The sequence below is a fragment of the Diachasma alloeum genome, unplaced genomic scaffold, assembly GCF_001412515.2.
Source record: "Diachasma alloeum isolate Michigan unplaced genomic scaffold, Dall2.0 Dall_scaffold_00391, whole genome shotgun sequence".
Taxonomy (NCBI): domain Eukaryota; kingdom Metazoa; phylum Arthropoda; class Insecta; order Hymenoptera; family Braconidae; genus Diachasma; species Diachasma alloeum.
Window position 1 is genome coordinate 236,285 of NW_021680530.1, and position 16,579 is coordinate 252,863.

Sequence of the window (16,579 nt, forward strand, 5' to 3'; positions counted from 1 at the left end):
TGCGTTACGCAACCCAACGTATGTAGCATGAGGCTGTGGGGGGCTGGAGGGGGGGGGGGGGTGGAGCTAATCGCGTTGTGCTTTTTGCGGCTCAGATTACGCGTGAATCATTAGAACGAGGGAATGAGAATGAAAGTGAATTAGGGGATATTGAAACGTCTCTTATCGCTGCATTTGGTGATTATTTATTGATGGGTTGTTTGGGGGGGGGGAGTAATCACTAAGGGATTGAGTGACACGGTGACTTCAAAGGGGTGGACAGCACTGGGGAAAAACTTTTGAGGCGCAGCAGAATGTGGTAGACACGAGTGAATTGTTTATTTGATTGTGATGGAAGATTTATTTAGAAGAAAAGAATTATTTATTTTGTATAATTAGGAAATTTCCATTAAAAAAATGAGTTTATTAATTGAAGAAAATAATGATGGAATTAGTGGAAAAAATGATTCTGTGCAATTAGAGAATTCTCATTGAAATAAATTAGTTTAGTAATTTAAAAAAATATTGAGGGGATGAGTAGAAAAATTTTGAGTTAAAAGTTGTAACAATTCAATTTGAGTGAGGAGGAGTGAAAAATCATCTCTGGTTTTTTTAGTCTCTGGAAAAAATTGCGTTTTTCAGACTTACCGTGAGGTGTTGAAAGAGCCACGCCCTGAGGATGTTTGTCGCAACCTTTGGAAAAATTCCTCTCTTCTTTTGGTTCTTTTTACCCGACGAATCGTCGTCCTCTTCACCCGTACCCTCACCACTACCGATACTCGCGTTACTCGCGTCACCTGTAACAGTTTCCATTAAAAAACACGTAAGTTTCAAGCATTTCAATTGAAAAAAAAAATTTAATCATTATCATAAATCAGTAATTAATGAAAGTCATTGTGTCACACGTCATCCAAATTTTACGATTGATAATTAATCAATACATTCCAAATTATAAGAATAATTTTTTTTCAATTTATTAAATTCTTCATAAATATCTGGGGATGAGGAAAATTCATTAAAAAAATCAGGCATTTGTTTTTTTTTCGTGGGATATGAAATTCTCTACAAAAAATATCTTTTAATAAATTCCCCACTCCTCTCCCCCTCGAAGACATTCCCAAAATAATCGACAGGTCCTCAGCAAAACCATAAAATTGTCAGGTTTTTTAATCCCCTCGAATGAAAAAATAGGGGTCCAGTCTGGGTTGATGTCAAACGCGTGGAAGGGAAGAGGGGTTGACTCGCAACACCCCTCGCACTAGTTCCCATGCATACAAACACCATTAAGCCACCCGCAATCACCCTCGAATGGCATCCTCTCTCCCCCCACCCCCCCGGGCTCGCCCATCGCTGTTGAACCGTTCTAGTGCCCGTGCCCTCCAGAGGTCTCCACCCTGCGCATTAATTCCCCGTCATTTATCAATCTTAGCTTTTTAATTGCACGCTTCTCTCACTCCATTGTGAAATCCCTAGAGGAGGTAAAAGGGGGTGGGACTAAAGGACGGGGGGAAGGGGGTAATGAGAGATATCAAGATGGCTTACTATCTGCATCTTTTGGTAGAGCACCAAATCGTCGCTTTTGTGGAGCAAAATAAGTCCATTTTTTTTTTTATTAAAATTTTTTTTTTTTTTTCAGGAAAAGGTTTCTATTTTGGGAATTAAGTCGGTGATTTTCAGAAACTCGTAGTTATTATATGTGTTATCATGGAAACGCGAGTGTGTTTGTTGAATTTCAGAAGAGAAATTTCCAAAATTTCAAATTGTAAAAAAAAAAAAACTTTGATTTTTTTAATTAAGAAATTTTTTCATTTTTGAAGTGAAAAAATTCTGAAGGGATAAAATTCCTGAGTGACTGAACATTAATTCAACATTATTTGAAACATGATGTGCGGTCATATATTTTTAATAACAATGAGCTCAGTAGAATACATTTTTTTACGAGAAAAAATATCAATTTAAAAATAAAAATCTTCTTAATTTGAAAACCCAAATAGACGAAATTTTTTTTCCATTCAAGAACTATTCTCCTTTTTTTCTTTGATTCTAAAAACATTTTTTCTGCCCTCAGACTTGAGAAAAAAATTTTTATGGGCAAAAAAATAAAAAAACCTCGACAAATTAAAAATTTAATAATAACATTTTTCTGTCATATGTAATCAGAGGATAAAAAATTGCTCGAGACAGCACCGAATTTTTCTCTCAATTAAAATCATGAAATTGAAATAATGAGAATTCTTGAGACGACGGGAATGAATGAGATGCGATCAGCGGTAAAATCCAGAGAAATTCGAAACGGCTGGGGCCATTTTCCCCACTGATTGCAGTTAATTTTGTCGGAAAGTATATCGAGGTAATGTACCGTTGCCGGCAAATCGAGCGGGAGAATCTACTCTGGATTTTCATCAACGAAATTTACCTAGAAAAATTCCTTTCAAAAAATCCCTTCCAAGACATAAACATGAAAAAATAGACAATTCCAATGCAAAAAATAATTCGTGACCAATCGAAATTGAGAACAATCAATTTCGATACATTTCGATATAAAGCAACTTCGTCTCGATACATTTCGATATAAAACAACTTAATTTCGATACATTTCGATACAAAGCAACTTTAGAACTCCATCTAGAGCTAAAAATCGATGAAATTCCCATTGATTAAATTATTCTACGAATGAATCTGCACTCAACAAATGCCTAGTAGTTGAAGGAGTGGGGCGCCATGGCCATATCGTACTCGTGTTGATTTACGTGGCGCTCCACGCATTTTTACTGCTGCGTTATAGAGATTTAAGTGCAGCCAATTATACGTTTATGCGTCGTCCCTACTCTCTTGTACGTCCCACCTCCTTTCTCCTTTCCCCCCAACTCTTTCCGCATTTTCCACTCACTCCAAGAGCCGTTACCACAGCGTGTAAGCAAACTCGTGAAAACTATTTTTCGTTATATTTAGATAAAATCGAGGAAAATGACGATTTAGTTATTTTCAGCACTCGCTATCCCGCGTAGTTCATACTCTGTTTTTCTATCCCAGTTGAGCTGTCTCGTGTATTCAACAACGAGACGAGAAATCGAATGTGAACGGATTTGAGGCACAATGCCAAATGTTTCAATGGCCTATTTTTAGATTTATTTGCAACAAATTATTACAGAATTGGGGGGATGTAAAAATTTGACGGGAGAATAACAAGTTGTTTAGGTTAACGAGATTATAAACAAATTGGGCGTGTCAGTTCTTTGAATGTAACGAATTAAAAATCAAAACGAGTAGCCAAAAAATTATTCTCTCGTTGTTTTCATGAGGTACAAACAATGTCTGACGATATTGTTCATAAAAAATATTGATTTTTGGAACATTTACGAAATAAAAAATTGTTTAAAAAATATTAAAAAATATCGTGTGACATTTTTGGTTCTTAGATATTTTTTGTTTTTTGATAATGAGTTTTGGAATTTTTTATAAACCCAGTAGTTCTGGGGATATCTAGGAAACAGTTTACGTGAATGTTTGGACTCTTTTTGGTTTATACATTCAATTCTTAACGAACTCTTCTGCAAATATCTCCCAAACTAGTAGAGTTATCAAAAAACATGACAAGACATTTTTCTAGAGACTTGAATTGCCTACAAAAAAGGTTTTATGATTTTTTTTGATAAACTTATCGATTTTGGGAATATTTCGAAAATAAAAGCTTCGGAAATTTCTCTAGAAAATTATGTTAATCCATTTATCAACATAATAATGTTGAATTCTCTGAAAAAAAATGCAACGAAATTATAATTCGAAGAAAACGCTGAATCCAAGAGTAAACGAAACCAAAAATTGCCCCAAGTAAAATCCAAATATTCTAAAATTGAAAAAAAAGTCGAAAAAATTCATTTTTCAACCAAAACCTCAAATCAAAGACCCCAAAATCCTATCAAGCCTCCTCTCCCCTCTGATTTCCCCCAAAAAAGTCACTCCAACCCGCAAGACAGAGCTCCCACTCTATTTAGGGTGTATTCTCGCGCCCTCCTCGTAGCCAAATCGAAATAACCTCGCATATGGCAGCCAAAAATAAACTCCTTATACCCATCTCCCGTGTCGATGCGCAAGAAGGAGACGAAGAGTCTCGACACCCTCCTTACATGCATCCCCCTCCCACTCCCCCGTCCAATCGTTGTCTCAAAGGAGGAAAAAAAAAAAAAAAAAAAAAAAAAAAAAAAAAAAAAAAAAAAAAAAAAAAAAAAAAAAAAAAAAAAAAAAANGAGAGGCAGAGCTCTCCACCGGATACTGAAGCATTTATTTGCTGCGCGAAGATATAAGTGAGGGAGAAATGGAAAAGAGATAAGGTGAAGAGAATAAAAAAATTATTTCAAGATGGTGGATATCGCGTTACACTCGCTAATGCGAATATATTCGACTCAACTGCAGTATGCTTTATGATATTTACTGAATTCCGTCCGGTGCGTCACACGCGAGTATAACGAGTGTCTTCAGCGTTTTTTTGGCGGCTGGAAGGGGGAGGGGAGTCGTCTTTTTTTATTCTGCCACTTTCCAGTGGAACAGAGACTCAAATTGAAAGCGCGCGTTTGCTCGCCGAGAGAGTCTTGGCAGCGATGGGTGACATGAGGAACAAAGTGACAACCGGACGGACATTGAGAGAACTTGAGAGGAAAATTGGGGGTGGATGGGTGAGCGGGGTCAAAGTACTCGGGAGAGAGGGGGTTAAGGGGATTCCGGGGGAGGGGAGGGAAATTAGGGGAGGGTTGATCGGTCGGTCCCATCTGAAGGATGAAAGTCGCGGGGAGCTGTTTTATATCAAAATGGTGATTGATTGGTCGATGAGTCGCGTGAAGTTAGTCGCTATAAAACCGCGCGAATTTTCAAATTCTTCTTTTTGTATGCATCGCTCCTAATTTTTATCTATTTATTTGCAAAAAAAACAGCAACATTTCTTCCTCTGCGTTAAAAATTGCTCATTCTATCAAATTTTACAATTTTTCCACTGAATTAATTCCCAAAATTGTCGTATATTAGAGGAAAACAAATAACAAGGAATTATTTTCGCCCAAAATTAGTCTCTCATTTCACTAAAGACAATAAATCAATCCCAACTCCCAATAAAATGATGAAAAAAAGGAGTGACATCAGAGATGATCCACCCGATCAGATGTGTCGTTCACCGTTCGAAAATTCCGTTCGCGAGAATCGCGAGAAAAGTGGAATGAGGGGAGATTGGTGGACCGAAGAGACATGACGGGGGCTGCGGAGGGAAGGGGGAGGGGGGGGNGGGGTATTTCATCGCCAAAAATAAGTTTGGAATCGTCGAAGAGACTCTGACTCTCTGGTATCCCGACACGCGCGTTTTTGGTCCAATGACCCTCACCATCCTCATCTCCCAACTCCGTATGCACATTATTTTGCTCTCATACGCGAAAAATGAGATTTAAAAAACGAGTATTGCGTGTCGCCATTCGTATCGGCTGAATTTAAATTGTTTGGGCGATGCTGATGCGTTAGTGTTAATCGCAATGTGTGAAGACATCAAAATGTCAAATTGTAATTTCTCCAAAGAGTTTAATCAACCTCTTTCAAACAAACTGCGGCCAATTTTTATTTATGACGCTGAGAATTAACGCGAGGAGGGCAGATGGTTGAATGAGGGAATTTAAATTAAATGGATATTTTTTATTTGAATAATCAATAATTTTGGAAACGAAAACGTTTTTAATTGATAAATCAACTTTGGAAATTCTTTTAAAGTTGGAAAAATTATTTAAATGTGAATTTTTTTAATTATTTTTCCTTGTTGAATTTTTTTTTCTCAATAATTTTGTAGAATTGATTTTTTAAAATTTCAATTCCATGAAAATAATTTTTTTTAAAATTAATTTTTCATAAAAAATTATGAAAAATATTTTCAAAAAATAAAAACTTCCTTATTTAATCCAATAAATATTTTTTAATTTAAATTCTTCAATTTCTCCCAATAAAAAAATCAAAACATCACTGTTTTAATTACTTTGCGCAATTGTCCATCAATTTCTTCCAAAAATTAACTTTTATTCCGCTTTTGAATACAAAAAAATATTTAAAAAATTCCTGATTCCCTAAATTGTTGAATCAACCCTCAGCTGATTTTTCCTCCGCGAAAATCTTCGCCGACTCCCCGTTACTCCGCGACACTTGACGGCTCTCCACCTCGTAACCCGAAAATTCCACGCAATGATTTTGCGTATAACTAGTGCACTTAATCCACGGACTACTTAACCGCGAGATTAATCGACGATTGTGGGGGCGATGGGCCGCAGTGAATTAGCTTTATAATCGCGCCGTTAGGCAGTCCATGCGGCCGTCTCCCTCGCTCCCACTCGAGCCTCGCTTCACAACGCAAGAGTGAGAGTGAGAGAGAGGCACCGGCGGGGGAGAATTTTCAGCGCCGAGGACTACGGGAGAGTTTGTCTTACAAATGAGCCGCGCGACGCCGATGATTTAGTGTACGGCTGTTTCCATCCTCTCATTTCCACTTTATCAACCTGTCTCACTCGTCGCGAGCTCCGGGCACTACTTGCGTTTAGATATGCAAATGTCACGTGACGAGGCATTTATGACGGCTGTCATAATTCCCCTCCTCCCCCTCAAGTCAAAAAAAGTTGAATAAAAAGTACTAGAATTTCGCGAAATTGCAGTTCAATAAAAAATACCGTTCGCGGAAATTTTTCCCAAAAAAAAATAAACAACGTAGTAGGAGAGAGCATTGAATGAAAAAAATTGTCTCATGGTGCATGCGAATAAATCCCGGCGAGTCCTCTGGAATTCCAGGGCTGACGCGACTCGATCATTTGCACGATATACATCTGGCTGAAAACGGAAGGAAGGCTTGAATATATTTTTCCTCGAGGAGTTGGATTGACTACCCGGCGTCGTGACACGAAGGTCTCGACAACGAAAAAAAAAACGAGAACATCGTCTGCCGAGATTCCAGTGAATTCTCGTAATCCCGATGACGCACGATGTTTCATTTTGCCGAAGACAGTGAAAAAAATTAATCCCAGAATTTTCGATGCAAAGAATTCCATCGCAATGTTTAAATTTATTTGACGAAAATGTCACAAAATCGGGAAAAATGGCGATAAAAAATTTTCAGCGGTAAAATTTTTATCGAAAAGATGATTAATGCTTCAACTTCGATTTGCAGAAATAAAATTGTACTTTTCAATTTTAGTTGGTCCCCGTAAAAACGAAATGGCTGTGATAATAAACATTGAATAAACACGTTGAAATAAAAAATAGATGCGAATGGAGATCACTGGTGGTGCGAGAGGATCGAAGAGGCTTGATTGAGACATCCCAGTAGCGGCTGACAGTTATCTGATTCATGGACATGCCGAGTGTATTTTATGTCGTACGACCTATGAATACAGATCGATCGATCGTGGATGAGAGTAAACGATGGAACTACATACGAAGGTAAGTGTTCGCTTGTAGGTTATGGATCTTGAGATCATCCTGATTTTAGCTTCATCGGTTACTACAAGTCCAAGTTGATTGAAAAATATTATTATGAAAGAAAAATATAACTAATAAATACTCAGAAATATTTTTCCAGTCGAAAATCCTCCTGATTTATACTTCAAAGCAATAGAATGGAAAAACTTCTGTGAATTGTTTTCAAAACAATTCTAAAACCCAAACATTCTCTCTTCTATCAAAACATTAATGCGAAGGTATGAGAGAGACAATAGTCATGGGTTTCTCCAGGAGTGCGGTCAGGAAAATATAAAACTCAATCAAGACATGAAAGCAAAAATATAAAAAATAAATACTCAGAAATATTTTTCCAGTCGAAAATCCTCCTGATTTATACTTCAAAACAATAGAATAGAAGAATTACTTTGAATTGTTTTCAAAACAATTCTAAAACCCAAACATTCTCTCTTCTATTCCATGAATCATGAATCATTACAACTTCACGGAGCAAAACATCAATGCAAAGGTATGGGGTATACAATAGTCACGAGTTTTTCCAGGAATGCGGTCAAGAAAAGAAAGGGGATAAAAATAAATCCACTCCAGAGTTGCATTAAAACTCTCATTGTACCGAAAATAAATCAGAATTCAAATGAACGAATCGGAGATAAAAAAAAAGAATAAACTATCTGGCGATGACACGGACAATTACATATTTATAGACGACCTAATTACGTATCAAGGAGATTTATTGAGAATTAATTATTGCGGATTGTTGAGGCGATAAATCAGCGCTCTCGTGAGTAACGACAAATATGTGTGGAAAAGAATGTTATAAAAACAATCGGGTAATAGTAACTGTTTATCGTTTGAGGTGTCATGAACACTGATTTTACACGTAACAGAAATAATTAATATTCCCGGGGTGATACGGAGCAAGACGGAAGACTCAAATGATTGACGACTCAACTGCAACTGTGTGGCTGATGGTGAAGTATTCTGGCGCGAGTTCAATCGAAAATTATTCACAAAATGGTGGAACTGTGTCAGACCTGATTTCAATCTTCTTTAATGAGTTCAACTTTTTTCCTAAACATCAACTTCTGAAATTAAAAAAAAATCAAGTTTTCTTTTCATTTCCAAATATTTTGAGATTTTTTGAATGAAAAAAAAATTCTGACCCTTGCGACCGTTAGGGGTCGCAATATGATTTGAAGTGAAAAAAAAGGTGACAATTTTTTGTTTCGATTTCAGGATTTTTTCATGTTTTTCATGACTCAAATTTGTTTTTATCCTAATGACTCGTTTAAACCTTGTGCCTCTTGTCTTGCAAAAGATAATTTGAAATCGAAAACATTCGATTTTCGGGGTCATTACAATAACTTGCTCCCTTCGAGTCGGGAAGTTAAAAAAAATAGAGGAAAATTTGTTTAACCCTTACAATGTGTTTGACCTTGCCACCTTTGTGCAAAAAAATTAAACAAAAAGATGAATGTCTTCACTTGAAAAATTAATTATTTCAAATTTATAGGGCAATGTAAATTCACCTACAAAGACTCCCCCAAAAAATTCACCTGCCTGAAGTACGCAGCAGTTGGCAGGTGTAGTCTCTCTCAGTCACCAGTTACAAACTGCATAACACAGTGGGACACGATATCTGGGCACGTTGTACGTATTTGCCAGTTGGTGCCAGAGAGCACGTACCGAGATTGTACTAATTAATGCCACGAGAGAGAGAGGTCCAGAGTGAGGGGGGTTTGTACTGTTACTATGATAATTGCCTTTATTGGACGTGAGACGCTGTCTTAATTAGTGGAGACTTTCGGGGTGGGATGAGGCAATAATGCTATTGAGACGACCACTGGTGAACGGCGATGGAATTACAGCAGTTCGATAATTGGACCTCATTCCCTAAATTTTCAATCAACTTCGCGACCCACAAAACCCGCGTCGTTAGACATTTCCACCTCCGTTCACCGCTTGAAATTCCATTTTGCGTCTTTATCTTGTCAGGTAGATTTTTCGACGCGTGCGAAGATAGGTTTATGTTGCGACGGCCCATAAATCGCGATTTTTATGCCCGCGAACATAAAATACTTTGTGGAATGTATGATAATGAAATGTAATGTACTCTTTCATTACATCTGTCCGCAAAGTTTGTATTTTTCTGCCCGATCAGAGGGAGAAAAAAAAGAAATTTATGGGGTCTTAAATATTCAACTTTGCGGCCTGGTTGCAAAATGTAGTATTTCGTCACACCTGCATGTCAAGTTCGTACTTATCTCCTGTCTTCCGACGGGCAGAAAAGGACAAATTTTCCGCAACGGTGAAAGGAAATGATGCTTTTTGCGACTAGGCCGAAAAGTTGGACATTTTCGACCGGTTTATTCTCCATCTATGGTATACATGGAACTTCCCATCACATTTGAACATTAAAGCGTCATCCGAAGCCACAAACAAATATGCATTTTTGTCACAAGGCAGGAACACTTTTCGGACGAGCGCAATATCTGCAATTACACAAGTCCGAAAATCTGTTTAGGACCAAATAATTGACATAATGGTCCCCCAAGCCGTCTGCAACCAGATTTTAGCGGCCGCGAAGAGTCCGTAAAATTCCGCTTTACGGACAGTGCGACGGAAACGTTTATTTTCCGTCCTAGGCCAAAAACTACGAAAACGCGATAAAAAAATCCTCTCCTAACCGCAATTTGAAACCGACATTTTCCTCAGCTATGCACCATCTCCCCCCAAAATTCCCGACGATCACCCCAAGAACATAACCCCCAAAAAAATGATAAATTAATAACAACTCGACGATAAAAATTTCCCCACCCACTCCGCGATATTTTCGTCAACTCCAAGGACCACCGCGATGCAAATCCCTCCTATTTATGCCCTCCTAAAAAAATTCCAATAAAAAGATCGTTGAAACCAAACGTTAACGCGCGGAAACGCCAGTAAAATCGCTCGTTCAAAACATCGTAATATCACTTGTGCATTCAAAATAAGAGTGTTAATGGAGGGAACGCGTCCGCTCTCCCTCTTTCTCCTCTCCCCCCCCCCCGATCGCCGATCCGTGACACACTCGACCGACATGTGACGAGCACGTGCCCCCTCCCATATTAATATATCGCGCCAGTTTCGAGACCCAAAACTGTCTTCTGATGGTTATGGTTACCAAAAGGATGTTCCGTCACATTTTTATTCTATTTATTTTCAACTTTGTAATTAAAATCTCCGGCCGGAAATACGGCGGAGTGTCACAACGAGTCGTAAAAAATCATTGATGTCGCGCAAAAATGTGTGAAAAAGAGAATGGGGATGAGAGAAAAAAAGGCGGGAGATAAATCTTGATGTACTTTGCCCTGGATTTTAGAATGTACTCTCAATAAAGTGCCTGTAATGAGGCGGAAAAGTGTTGACGACAGTGGCAAAACGTCGGGGCATCTCCAGCAAACTCCTTCCGCGTTTATGAGAGATGAGAGAAGTGGTGGGAGAGAGAGAGAGAGAGAGAGAGAGGGGGGTCTCAAGGCCCATAATTCAAAGGGGTTTATCTCGCCAGACGTCTTGTTAGTGCTTCTGAATGCGAGTATTCTGTGATAACTATCTCCAGATTCTATTCGACAGGAGAATTCAACGATAAAACATACGCAATTTTACGCTGTTATGTCAATGATTTCAGGGAAATTGGAGTAAGTGCGGCAATAAAGTTGGCAATACGTAATTGGCGGGAATTCCGTTTAAATTTGATTTTCATTTTTGTGGAGTTGTAGCAGGAAATTTATGAAAATTCAGCAAAATTGAATTCTATTTTGAATTTGAAGTGTAGCGGATTTTTTGGCAATCAAGTCATGCCTTCCGGCGAAGTTTTCTCGGTAATTTTTTTCCTTCCATTTGAACTGCGAGGGAATGAACGCGATTATCTTTACGTAGCATCTAGGTGAGAGAGTGAGGGTGAACAAACGAAACGAGCGAACGAAAAGCGTTATCGCCAGTGAACTGAGCTGATAAATCCGCCGGAGAATAATGAGTTTACGTTACTCATAGATCCCATCGATTTTACACTTCCAGTATTTCTCTTTACGATTGTTATTTATTCCTTCCACACTTCGCGAATATTCTGCATTTCGTATATCATTATTTAGCGTTTATTTCTTATTTGTTGACTTTCATTATTGCGAACTCGTTAATAATTACGTAATAATAATCCGATAAAATTTTTCACCGGCGATTTGAATTCTTCTTTAAGAAGAAAAAAACAATTTGAAAAATTTCTAAAAGACATAGAAAAATATATTTTTTCATTTTACTGATACTGATTGATGATGATCGATCTCTCTTTGCAATTTCCTTCTTCGGTTCCATTGAAATGAGATCAAAGAGATGTAAAATGTTCATTTTCGTTCACATGTTCAGATCACTGGTGCTAATTAATTTAAAGAAAAGGAAAGAAATGAAAAATTTTAGATATGATTATTGAAAATTGTTTGTCGCTCTGTATTCTCACGTGATTTATGGGGAATTCCTCTTCATTCAATGTTGTAACTGATGATAATTGAGGAACAAAAATATATAATAACAATAATAATGAATAAAATAAAACTAATCTAAGTGGATTTTGTAGGATAGTGCGAAGAAGGTGGAGTTTACTCTCAAATACGGGACTCGTATTTCCTGGAGGACATTGACGTTGAGTGACAAGTTGAGTTTAATGCGTCCGTTTTGTCGCGACCACCGGGCCCCGTAAACCTCCAATGGTAACACCAGTGTCTGTGGTAATGGGAGAGGGGGGGGGGGTAAAAAGAGGCCAGGGCGGTATAACACACCCTCCAATTTTCGTCGTACAATAAAACACGTGGCGACAAATTCTACCGCTCGACAATCACGATCAAAACCAATTCCCATCAATGTTTCATGGTTGATGGTTATACCGACTGTTTGAATTTGTACACAATGGACGAGTGACGACGGGGCCAATGATCATCAGTAAACACTAACTCGAAGACAAAATCCACCGAAAATTAGTTCCTGTGGATTTCCGGAAAAAATTCTAAATGACTTAATTTATTGCATTTTCAAAAGTTACGGATTTTTTTTAGCCTCGTGCGTTGTTGATGAAAGCAATAGCAACTGTTTGAATCAAATAATAAATAATTCCACGAAATTTTCATTTTTTAAAGTTGAATTATCAATGAAAAACATGGAAACAATCGTAAGAAAAACTGAAAATCCTTTTTATAATAATTATTTCCCGAAACATCGACCAATACGAATCGCTACCTCAGATAGATCGCACCAATCTCCTCACTCGAATCAAATAAAACCTCGAATCAATAATTTTTTTGGGCGCTGTTTCCTCGTTCGCGAATACCTCCTCCGAAAGTGAGACGTTAGCCCACCAGTTTCCTCCCAGGACATATATTTTTTTACCCACCACTCCCCCTCAACATACAAAACTCACAACAGGACTTTATGGAGATGCACCGCGTGAGTCAGCCTGACGTCCCGCGCTTTGAAGACATCGTTTGTACCCCCATTGCAGCAAGAAAAACGACTCGAGTATTTCGCTTAAGCAGTCAAGGTGGATGTTGAATGGTTTGGCCTCCACCGTGTCGTAACACGATGACAAAAAACCATTGGAATATATCGAAGGGGGATACAACATTTAATGTTATTCGATTCAAAGTCCCCGGAGACTTCTCGACTGTTGTGCACACCCAGTGTTTTTGATGAATTAATAAAAAAATCTTGGAGTCAAAGAAAAAGCGTTCGGAGATGGGACTGCGGTGGAACAAGTTGGTAGATCTCAATCAAGGGGGCGATAACGATGGAAACCAGCGAGAGATAAATTAATCGATACTGAACAGCGTGAGATGGAGGAGTAGAAGGAGAGACTGAGCTGATACCCGATGAAACTCATGGGAATAGAGGAAACGGTAGGATTCGTGTTACGGAACGACGAGTCAGATCTGAGCGCAAGAAACTTGGGTATTCCACCGGTGAGTATAAACGGACCCAACGAACCGTGTCTTTACAAGAACGAAAAAGCAGAACGGATCGAAGGAGAAGCGATCGACACGATGGATACGCTTGAGGGGAGCATCCAGGCTTTTTGCTGAAGGTTGAGTAAGAAAGTTGAACGATTTTGGGGCTGGGAGAGAAATTCCATTCAAATATAGAAGACAGTACCGAACTAATTGGGCTTGTGGTCATAAAACTGACATCGAAATTTAAGAAAAGGTTCATGTGTTCCGGACAGCCTTCAGGACGAAAGAACAATTGGTCAGACATGATCAAGTTTAACGCCAACAAAGAGGATCTAGACTAAACATCTAAGACATCTAGACTTTTGCTGAAGGTTGAGAGAAAGTCCATTCAAATATGACGACAACACCGGACTAATTGGCCTTGTGGACACAAAATTAACATCAATATTTAAGAAAAGGTTCATGTGCTTCATCAGCACGAAAGCCATCGAAGTTATTTCTCTGCAAAAGATTATGAATTTATGATCACCAGATTACCAAATACATCAGACAGAATCAAGTTTAAAACAATACGATCTTATTACTGAACTATATTACTTGATCACTAGACTGTGAGGTCAGTATTCCTGGAGAAACCGTCCGTGTGGTCTTCCAACGAAACTCCGAACGAATGTTTACTAAATAATATAAACAAGTGACTAAGCCTGGAAAGAAGGAAACCTTGCGGTCGTTGCTGTGGTCTTGATAAAAGTTCAGTTGCTCATATAAAACGTCTTATTAAATCTACCTGGCTTCGACAAAACTACTACTTTCTATCTAGACTAGCACCGCACGCATCATCCTGCCGATATGAGAGTTATCGTCTCATCAAGAGGTTAAAGAACTGTCGGCCAATGACAGTGCAGCAGAGGTCACAGCAGCAGGCCAAAAAGGCAGAAAGGAAGGTTGAACAATCTCATTTTTCATTTTACCCAATTTTTTCGGTTTCAATTTCCTGAGAAAATAACGACTTGACTAAAAGTATGAAGATGATTATCCCCTCGAACCGAAAAAATTGAGCATTAAAGGAAGGCAAACCAGACTTGGCACGTTAGTGCTATCCAAATATGGTATTGACGCACCATTGGTCGAGGTCTCGTCTTGTCCTATACCGGCATTTAATACTCTGGCAAAGTGTAACACAAACTTGGAGTGATTTTTCACTGTGTGAAAGAAGGCTGTGTGCATTGAGGGGCTGTGGCTTGAGAGCGCGGGGAGGGGTCAGTTGGGACGGAGGCAACGGCATTCCATCAAAGCAGCCATCTTATGTACGGTTTGACCCCTCCGGCTGCGCTGAGAGTCGGCGGTTAGAGGATAACGTGAGAGGATTCTAACCTCTAAAATTGAAAAATTAGAAAACACGAAGCCCTATCAAAAAGCCTGATCACAACAGTATGAATGCTTCAATTTCCTAACCTCTGTGCACAGTAGACTAGATCAATCTACCTAAATAATGTGTAATGATTTTTCTTTGGCCTCAACAAATGCGCAATAAAATCCTAACCCAAAATTCTCGATTATCCAAACACGGCCAAATCATTTTGCACTTTTGGTTTTGTCTCTGCACCTTGGACAATGAGACTGAAAGCACGATGACAAGACATTTGCCGAGTGAAACGTAGCCCTGAAGATACAAGAGAAGCAAAATTTTCTGGTGTCGACGTATCTGCCGCAGCTGCCGCTGTTTTGTCTGGCAGTGTGAAAGACCAAACGATTATCTTCCTCTCCCTCCATCACATCGAATGACTATTCCCCCCAAATATGCCGGTTGTGGGGCGCTATTTCTGGAAAGTTTTTTCATTTTCCAGGCTAAATATGCATTCATCGGGGTGCTATGTCAACGCTTGTATTCAACACTTGGGGTGGGAGATTAGTGTAGCAATGTCACTGAGCCATTTTCCAATGTCTTCATATTCGTGGAACGATTTCTCGAGAAGTAAACCCAGAGAAACGGATAATGTAAACACATCTACCAAAACAGAGGCGAGAAAGCCTTTTCGCGAACTGTTATTGAGAGAAATTTCTCGGAAAGGCCTCAATTTCCGCTCAAAACGAAAAAAAATAACAATGAGAGCAAACGATTTTGTGACGTCACGATTTGGAAAATGTTTTCCTCGATATCTCGGGAACTAATTGCCGTAGAAGAGTTAATTTTTTTATTTTCGGTGCAATCAAATAATTTTTTCATTTTTAAATAATTTTTCCAATTTTTCCGAATCTAAATCAAACTAAAAAATCGCGCACACGGAGAAATCTAAGGGGATTTTTTCACGCGTGGAAAAAAAACATAAAAGAAGACGTCTTCATGCTCGTGAAACGATTTCTCAAGAAGTCAACACTGAGAGAAACGAATAATGTAAACACATCTACCAAAACAAAGTCTCGAGAGCCTGTTCGCGAACTATTATTGAGAGTAATTTCTCGGAAAGCCCTGAATTTCCGCTCAAAGCTAAAAGAAATAACAATGACAACAAACGATTTTGTGACGTCACGATTTGAGAAAATATTACCTTGAATATCTCGAGAACCAATTGTCGTAGAAGAGTCAATTTTTTTTTGTTTTCAGCGGAAATTTCCCCGCCCACCCATTGGTGCAGTCAAATCGCGAATTTTCCCGAGTCCAATTCACCCTGAAAAACCGCGCACACGAAGAGGTCTCAGAAAATTCCTCCGCGAAAGTAAAAAAACTCAAAAGAAGACGTAAAATTGCATTCAACAAAACCTGGCCAGAGGGCACCACTTACGTTCCTTGAGTTCGCTCAACTCCTCTCGCAATTCAATATGTGCTCACTGGCCTCACTCGTCGCTGTGGGGATTCGCCTCGTCGCTGATATGTAAAGTATCGGTATTATGTATTTATTATAATACATCCGTGGGTTATAAGTAACCCGCGCACATACACTCGTGATTATCCATGTTCATTCGATACGGGGTGGGGCGGGGGGGTGTTTTATAAAGTCTCGGAGGCGAATGAGGGAAAGGCCTGGATAATCAATTTATCACTGCAGGTGCTCGAAGCATTAGCATACCCAACGACGCTTCTTCATCTGCCCCTCTCTCTCTCTCTCTCTCTCTCTCTCTCTCTCTCTCTCTCTCTCTCTCTCTCTCTCTCTCTCTCT

General features: G+C 38.8%; 1 protein-coding gene across 2 annotated transcripts in view; it reads right to left on the minus strand.

Annotated features, from left to right (window-relative positions):
* Positions 1–16,579, minus strand: part of LOC107041908 (homeobox protein homothorax) — a 326,462-nt gene that overhangs the window by 111,603 nt on the left and 198,280 nt on the right. For both annotated transcript variants that reach the window (XM_015262721.1, XM_015262720.1), the window contains exon 10: positions 628–776. In XM_015262721.1, coding sequence (XP_015118207.1) covers positions 628–776 — 149 coding nt within the window. The remainder of the gene's footprint in view (positions 1–627; positions 777–16,579) is intronic.